Here is a 9,214-nt window from a genome sequence, read left to right as displayed (position 1 = left end):
ATTTATTTTTAACCAAGTATCTCAGCTCCCTGTAAAGTTTACAGCGCAGCCTGCACTGCGCTATTTTGGAAAAACAATCACAAGAACCATCTCTGCCCTCAAAGGTACCATGGAGCAGTACAGGATAGGCCTACCCCCTGCCTAGCCATTAAACCCCTGGGTGGAGAGAAGCAATTATAGTTAAGTGTCCATGGCTCAGGGACACAAGTTTCACGACTCCCGAACCCACATTCTGCTAAACAGCGTCACCATAAAGCTTGAAAAGGCTCGGCCACGACACTTGCAACTTCGATTACCAATTGAGTCAACATTTTCACAGATTTGTTATTTAATGCATAATGTTGGGGTACACAAAGTGAGACTACTGGTCTTTGACAATTATTACCAACAGTGTTCACTGCCTATTACCTTTATTATTACCAACAGTGTTCACTGCCTATTACCTTTATTATTACCAACAGTGTTCACTGCCCATTACCTTTATTATTACCAACAGTGTTCACTGCCTATTACCTTTGGTAATTCCCAAAGTGAGAGTCTTTGACAATTATTACCAACAGTGTTCACTGCCTATTACCTTTATTATTACCAACAGTGTTCACTGCCTATTACCTTTATTATTACCAACAGTGTTCACTGCCCATTACCTTTATTATTACCAACAGTGTTCACTGCCTATTACCTTTGGTAATTCCCAAAGTGAGAGTCTTTGACAATTATTACCAACAGTGTTCACTGCCTATTACCTTTATTATTACCAACAGTGTTCACTGCCTATTACCTTTGGTAATTCCCCCAAAAATGTATGCATATAAAAAGTTACTTATATAAGGCGCATTGGAGAGCTGCATAATTATTACCCACGCTAGGTAATGTGTAGTTTTAGAGAGAAGAAGGTATAGGCATATTTTTCACTTTGAATCTGAGAGAGGCTTCAACCATGAAGCCCATTTTCAGGCATCTCACTTTAATTTCATGATTTTAGTTTTGCAACTTGGATTTAAGTGTCACTGGCTTCGATGTCGAGGTGCGCCGGGTGAGTAAAGAATTAACTTATCAAGGTAAAACAACACACAGCTATTGCGTTTTCATTAAAGGTCACTGTGAATGCTAGGAAGGCACACATGGTCTCCGCTCTGAATTAACTCTAAATATAGAAACATTAACCCGGTGGGGAAATAATTCATGCATAATTTTCTTGAATTAAACATTGCCGTTTTTGTATGAATGCAAAATCGTCCGATCAAATTATTTGCATGCAAATGACTCTTGAAGCCCCTCCCAACAACAAGGTATCACAAAGTTTTTCTAAAAAAGGATATGCATTTGCATAAAATTAAGAATGGCCTCGTCTGCCTCTAATATTGCACACACCTCGTTGTGTTAGAATAAGAATTTTTTCAGTATCACATTGTTTTTGCATGTCTATACTCACTGCATATTTCCGAAAATGTTTAGGCCTATATAAATAGGCTACTTTGTTTGGGAGGATTGTTTGATTTCAGGCAGTAAACACTCCATGAAATGTGATAATGATATCAATTCTTCAACTATCAGGGCGTATGCATGCATAGGCTTACATTAGTGAAAATAGACGGATAGAGGCGAAAACGGCAATTTTTAATTTATGCAAATTTTTCATATTATTTCCCGCAGGCCCACTTTAAATTTTTGGTTTTTAAATAATGATTTTGATAGGGCCTACCTTGTTTTGGAGGGTTTCAAGAGAAATTTGCATGCAAAGTATTGATGTGAAAATTATATATTTTATATATTTTTGCCACTATCACATTCGTGAAAATAGAGGCGAACACAGCATATTTTAATTTATGCAAGTATTTTTATGCACAATTATTTTCCCTGCTTACTAATAACTTTTTTGATAATTATGTTGTGTTGGAGGGTTTTTGAAAAGACTCTGTAGTCCTCTACCGAAATGAATTCAAGAAGAAAAGCGCGCCCTCTGTCGGGTTATCACACGTTACGTTACGAGAGTATGAGATAGTGACGTCTCGGACCAAGACTAGATTGTGCGCTGTGTTACGTGTGCTGAAAATAGATGGTTGACGCACTGACTGTTGTTATTTTGTGTAAATCAGGAAGCCACGTAAATTACACGTCCCGTATGCTGTGTTGGAATGGTCTGTCGTCCGACCGTACTGACTGTTTTATATTCTCACCATACTATTGGGTAAGACTTTGGAAGTTCTGTTCTTCAGGCTTACACTTACAGGCTACTTTGGTAAACCGTTCGTTTTGTTTCCCAATTATTAACAAAAATATTTGTTTGTTTGTGAAGTCTCACGGACGGGCGGAGGCTGTCACTGTGCAGCAGTGTGTCAGTCACATCCACGATCCACATAATTAATAATACTAGAAACCTAACCAGTGAGTCAACTCGCCCCCACCAAAAAGTCGCCCACTACAAAGTCGCCCACTAAATTAAAAGTATTGCTCCATCCATGATCAAAGTCGCCAAGTATAAAAGGCATGCGGGTGCTGTTGAGAATTAACTCTGTAATGTTAATTTTTGTTTTTCAAAACAAAAGTCTAGTTATTTTTTTTTTATTTTATATTATTAAAAATTTTTACTTTTCACTAACTAATAAAAGATAGTTAGTTTAAACATAACCATTTTACCTCCATGATCATGATGACCGGTGGTATTGATAATTGACAATGATATTGATAGGCTTAACTATAACAAAACTTTGTATCATTGAATTGTTTCATCCCACCCAATGAATGATAGTTGGTTTGAATTTTATACATCGATTGTTAGGCAGGCCAGGGGGACTGTCATTACTATCAAAGTCGCCCTGACACTGACAGTGACACAGCTGTGTCAGGGCAGCTTTGCTAGTAGTAGTGGGCAACTTTACTTAGGGGCTTTTTGACTGGCATTCATTATCAGCTACCTACATGTACCATCTGTTCTGTGTCTACTCCTAGAACTATTTCGGTTTCGTTTCGCTATCATCTCCCGTAACCACATATATTATGAGGACCACGCAGAGTGTGTTCCAAGACGCTACCATATGTTTTGTACACAAAGCGCAGATTGGGTATTTTTTTCTTTCCAGGATGAACGTGTGCTGATAATTTTCCATGTTTGTCCTGGGAAAAAAATATGTGCACGGTCGGGGACAATCGGCATTTGTAGTGTAGTGGTAAAATGAACTAGTCGGGGACGGAATTACGGTAATCATTTTTGAGATTGCGGAGTGGATTTTCTGTCGTCCCTGGGGACAATGAGAGTTCAAAGGACACATAGAGCCTAATTTTGGCGAGAAAAAAAGAAAAAGAAGAGAGATTTGCGATTGCAAAATTCATTGAATTAGTATAGTTATTGCCGTGAGAGATATCATACGTATGTAGCTAGCTATAATGAACCAGTCATAGTTCTAGGTACAGTGTATGGGTAATACTCACAATGTGCCCCCCCCCCCCCCCCCCCCCCCGCCCCCCCGCCCCCCTCCCCACATCCATGCATGACTCTGTGTTTCTTCATTAGTCCTGGTCCCACAGTAATAGAGCTGGGAAAAGTTTCTGTATGGCGCCACCATTTTTTCATTTGATATGAAATAATATAGTATCTAATTTACCTCGATGAGATATCCCCCAACCCACATTACATTACCGTATGTGTTGATTGCATTAATTGCTACTATTTTTTTAAGCAGAATATAATCACCATGTTCAAATCTGGACAAATTTCATCTATGATATGTTCTGTTATATTGCACTCTTACTCATGCAATATTTGTATAAATATAGGACACTGATTTGGTGAGGTAATAGCTTATTGTTAAATATTTCTTCCTATTTTTTTGTTAAGTAACCATTAAAAAGCCATGTTTGCGAAGCTGAAAAAGAAGATAGTGGAAGAAGAAGGTGTTGAGGAAAACAGTCTTTCTAAGAAGTATGTAGGAACAACACAACCACAACATGCATCAAATACATCACCAATATCCAGAGGCCATAGAGGATCAGTGGCTAGTCTATCCTCACATGGTAGTTCATCTAGTCTTAATACTCAAACTCATTCAGGAGATGCCAAGAAGGTTAGTATAATAGTTAACAATAATAATAATAATACATTTAATAGTGGCTTTTTAATATAGTGCGCTATACGTCACTTAGTGATGTTCAAGGCATTTTAACATACAGTTGTTTGCCTGCAAGGAAACACATGTAGGCCACAGTATGTGGGACTTTGTTTTAGGTGTGAGACCTACCTCTTGCACATAGCACCGTGAATAGTGTACAAGGTGCTGTGGTGCAATATGCCACCAATCAAACCAGGAACACCAGGGCCAAGCCCTTCTCTTTTTGATAAGTGGACTAGGTTTTTTTTACAGGTGTTACACACATGCGGGACCAACGGCTTTACATCCTATCCGAAAAACGAAGCATCATGGTCAAGTGTCATACTTAAGGACACAGGAGGTGTCCCGACTGGGACTCGAACCCACACTCTGCTGGAGAAACACCAGAGTTTGATTTCAGTGCTCTTAACCGCTAGGCCATGACACGCCACAATAAAAACATTACGGTAACTAAATGAGGCAGTGCCTTCCCTAGCAAAAATGCTTTTTGTTTTTAGAGTGAAGACGTCGTTAAATGAATGTACAAAGAACCAAATAATAGCAACTTTTGAAAATGCCCAGCTACATTTAATTGTATGTAGTAAATACTTAATTTTTTTAACAAAATTATAACACTGAATGGTTTTGACTTGGGGAAATAGTGGAATACATGTAGGGAACCACTTACATGTACAAGTAGAATTTGTTCCCCTATGTGTATGCATGTTGTACATGGCAAGAGGTCAAACTTAACTTCAAGAAAACAAAGAGGGAATTAAACAAAGAAAAACATTTCAACTCTGTTGAGGTTTTGACTTCATTCTGGTGTAGGCCTAATGGGTTCCTTTATAGGTGTTCCTGTGACCGATTTCAAGAAACGCTAGGATTAATCCTATCTCGAGTTAGGACGAGTAACCGGTCCTAACTTAGGATGGGTTCAATGCGTCCTACATATTTGGATAAGGAACTTTACTCGTCCTAAGTCCTAAGATTAATTCTAAGTTAGGATGAGTTTGGTGAAATCGACGGCTGGTTTGATTTGCAGCATTGCACCACAGCACCTTGTAAACCCTTAAATGTACATGGTGCTAAGGATTACTTGTAGGTCTCATATTTCAATCGTAGTCCAACATACCTTGCAGGAAATGTTGCAGCATAAGGAGCGTCACTGAGTGATGAATATGACTTAAATATTGTAATCTCTATCTGCTGCGTTACGATGGAACTTACACTGATGAGTCCTAGACCTATTACGTAGGTCTATGTTTGAAGAACATAAAGGATTTAAAGGAGTTTCAATTGCAAAATGTTGTTTATGTTTATTGGTATAACAGGGAGCAGATGTACATGTAACAGTTGAGACATTACAAACTGAATTATCTCAACGTAACGACCAGGTCAGGCGACTGGAGAGTAAATTAGATGAATATTCTGCAATGCTGAAAGATACAGTGAAGTCAAAAGAGAAGTTGGAGACTGTTTTGGAGAAACAACAAGAGGGTAAGACTTTTTGCTATAGACCTTTATCATGCTACCTCCATCTTGGTCATGTTCCTCATATCGGATAACAATGATGAATGCTAATAATTATTTTTCAATTAGAACCAGACTATTTGGTTCTTCCAGCCTCGGTTTGGAAACATTGATATCAAGTGATATCAATGGGAGAAATTAAAGATGGCTGCATTGTGATAATTGCATATAATTGTACTCTTAAGCTTTTTGAGCCAACGGGCTTAATAGACACTGGGTTTTACTTGCCCACAGAAAGTTTTAGTAGCCCTGATTTTAAATGTGTGTTGCCATAAATGTATCTTTCTGATGTGCATTAACACTCAAACACTAAAAAATTAACAAAAAAATTAATTACTCACATCTGAATGGAAAAAATATGAGCATTTTAAACAAGTAGGCTACACAGTGTTTAGTTGCCCACAGGGCAAGTTGAGAGTATAAAGTAGGGGAAAACATAGCCCTTTATGCCCCTCCAATTCAGCAAGATAGTGTTGAGTCTCCAAGCCAGTGGATGTGGTTGTCATGAGATAAAAGTTTGTAGTTGAGTGTTCAGGAAAAAGGTTTACTTCTGGAACAGTTCATGACATCCGTAATTGTTTGGAATACCCCAAAAGGAGTTGTCATTCTGCCCTGCCTTGAAAACTTGAGACATTCTGTCTGCTGTGATGTTCTGAGACCCGGGTAATGTTGTGCTATTAGTGTGATGTTTCTTTTGAGACCCCATACCCAGATCTTGATGGTTAACTGAGACATCAGTGTTGAGTGAGTTTCATCTGGTGATTGATGTAAGAAATGGCTGCAGAACTGTCCATCTGAAGAAGAATTATCCCATACTGCCAACAGTTAGTGGGAGTTGATGTGATGAGACTGTTCCAAGGGTGTCCAGCCGCGACCTACATGTATCTATGATTGATCGATGCATGCACCCCATCTGCTCATAGATGCGCTGGTTTGTATAGTCAGTTTTGGTGACAGGCGTAGAACTTCCCGACCTTTCCAGGCCTGTTGACATGTAATCCATGCTTTTAGTTCTGCGAGATATTCCTTTGAAAGTGTCACAGGAGCTTCGTAACTGTTCTCTCAGCGGAGAGATGAGATCTTGTCTTCTTGTACGCTCCGGTAAAATACTGGATCTGGTAGGACTGCAAGTATAGAGGAAGATAGTCTTCCCAGCAGACTGGAGAGTTCTCGGACTGTAACTGTTCTGGCCTCTAAAGTCTTCTGGCAATGACTGATGATTTTTTAAATCTTTTCAGTCAAATCTACTGAATCAATTAAAAATCCAATGTACATGCAAGAAATCCTTTGAGTAGGAATGAGCTGTGACTTGTCCATGTTGATCATAAAGCACAGACTCGGAAAAAGCTGCAGTGTAGGCCCCCGCCAAGTTATGGCGTATACCCCCTCCTCTGTATAGTGATGGTCCGGATCACTCTCTCTTCACATCGCCTCTTTTACTCCTCTTTCAAACCACCTTGCCTCTCTGTCCAAGATGACAACGCCCTCGTTGTTGAAAGAGTAGTTTGTGCTGTTTACGTGTACAATATAGGTGCCCAAAGATGGCCAAGTCTCCACAGCCAGAGCTAGCCCATCTGTGTTGGTACATACGCTTGTCAAGTGTCTGTTTAGTTTCCCCTATGTACAGCTCTTCTCATCCACGATCTTAACATTGGATACAAAACGTTGCTTTGTTTGTCCTTGGGAGCTTTGTCCTTGGGGATGAACTAGCTTCTGTCTTGGAGTATTGTTGGGCTTGAACGAGACAGATATTTGATGTTTGCTGAAAATTCTCTGATTTTTTTCCCAAAAAGTCCAGACACATGATGGTATTGTTCCGTTGCGTCTCGGTTCTAGCGGTGGTTTGTGAAGGTTTCTTCTGAGCTCGTACAGTAGTTAAGACTTGTGAAGAGCTTTCTCAAATGTCCATTTTTGTTATCCGCAAGCATCAAGGGCTGATTTTGAGTGCTTGTGTTCATTCACTCTAGCGACTTCAGCAGAACAAATGGTATCTGTTTTGATGACACCAAGTTTATGGACTAAAGGATGGTGCGAGTGGAACAGCAGGTATTGATCTGTATTAGTGTCTTTTCTGTAGACTGAGGTGTGTAGCTTGCCACCACTAGACAATCCAGCGGTGCCGTCTTTTGATTGCTTTGAAGATAAATAATCCTGAATAAGTTCTCTAGAGGCCGCATTCTGGCATTTAGTGCCAGTAACTGCATAAAGTCTCAATAAAGGTTTGGATGCATTGAGTACATGATAATGAGAAATCTTCAGTTTATCTCTCTTCACTACTTAAGTAGTGACGATAAACTGAAGATTTCTCATTATCATGTACTCAATACAAGTGTCAAGTTGACTTGCTTGAAGACCGTTTTCAACCCCAAAGGGAGTTCTGGGGCAGAGAAAGCTTTGTCCTGTTACACAGGGACAGAAAAGAGAGAAAATTCTTCATTCTAGTCCTTGGTTGATAGTTTATGGATTCTTAATTCCTCCCCCCATTGTATGACTTTCTCAGAAGTTATTTTTTTGGTGTCTTTTTTGTGAGGAATACAAAACGGGTGTTTTTCAGTATTGAACAATAGAAACTATATCCAACTCATCTGCTGACCTTGACTCACTGCTGACCAGGACACACACACACGACATTCCCAGCGTGTGACGTTGCATCTTGCAGCAGAGTTACGTCATGACGCTGTACATGGCCCAATGGAGTAGGCTGGGATGACGGCTGTATCTAGGCTGGTACTCGTCAACGCCTTCCAGCAACTAAACGAGGGTTGTGTGTGATGTGTCGCAGTTGGTGGACACATGTGCGTGGTGTTCTCAACTTTACAAATGGTGCAAGTCAATGGTTTAGGCACTGATGGCTCCCTTGAACTGCGTAACAGTGGGCACTCAGCTCAAGGATGATTTTAGGGAGGGCATCCCAGTCCCGCAGATTTCTTGGAAGAAGCTGTTCTTGCAGCTGTCAGAACTAGGGCTGTGTCTCATGAATCTATTTTGTTGTTGTCATGTTGGACATTGTCTAGGTCAAATGTAGTCTGGGATTGGAATGGCTATCTGTTGGTGTTTAGCTTTGTAAAACAACTTTAAAAGAATGGTGGCCTGCAACAGTGAGACACTTTCTCACATTGTCTGTTTTGTGATTTCGTTTTGTTTTGTTAAATTTTGATAGTCTTAATGCTTGTTTTTCTCTTGATGTAGCTCATACAAAACGGATTCAAGAATTAAATGAAGAGTTTCAGTTGAGAAGATCCAAGATGGCAGACAAGCTAGCCTCAGCTGTAAAGAAAAAAGAAGAGGAGCTGAATGCAGAGATACAGACATTGGATAAAGTAAGTTTGGTGTTGAATCAGTTCCCAGGGGCATGTCAGATATAGTCTACATGGTAAATTACTCATGACACAAATGTTGGATGTATGTGGGTGCATTATCGCTGAATATCATTTTGATGTGAAATCATGTAAGTACATTGCTCAGTTATTCCTCCATACACAACAACAAGCCTGGAATTTCATCTTTGAACGTTTTGAAAGGGCAAGGTCATTTTAATTTTTCAAAGGGCACTTTGATTGGAAAATCTTAATAAAGTCAATGAGAAACTTTTG

General features: G+C 39.6%; 1 protein-coding gene across 2 annotated transcripts in view; it reads left to right on the top strand.

Annotated features, from left to right (window-relative positions):
• Positions 1-2,107: 2,107 nt before the first annotated feature.
• LOC117302932 (golgin subfamily A member 1-like) overlaps positions 2,108-9,214 on the top strand; it is a 28,959-nt gene continuing 21,852 nt past the window's right edge. The window contains exons 1-4 of one of the 2 annotated variants that reach the window (XM_033786924.1): positions 2,108-2,191; positions 3,839-4,064; positions 5,423-5,588; positions 8,811-8,941. In XM_033786924.1, coding sequence (XP_033642815.1) covers positions 3,855-4,064; positions 5,423-5,588; positions 8,811-8,941 — 507 coding nt within the window. In that variant the 5' untranslated portion in view covers positions 2,108-2,191; positions 3,839-3,854. The other variant, XM_033786925.1, reaches the window with a different exon arrangement.

This window comes from Asterias rubens, chromosome 19 (genome assembly GCF_902459465.1).
Source record: "Asterias rubens chromosome 19, eAstRub1.3, whole genome shotgun sequence".
Lineage (NCBI taxonomy): Eukaryota > Metazoa > Echinodermata > Asteroidea > Forcipulatida > Asteriidae > Asterias > Asterias rubens.
Note: the sequence above shows the minus strand (reverse complement) of the source record. Positions and strands in the feature narration are given on the sequence as shown.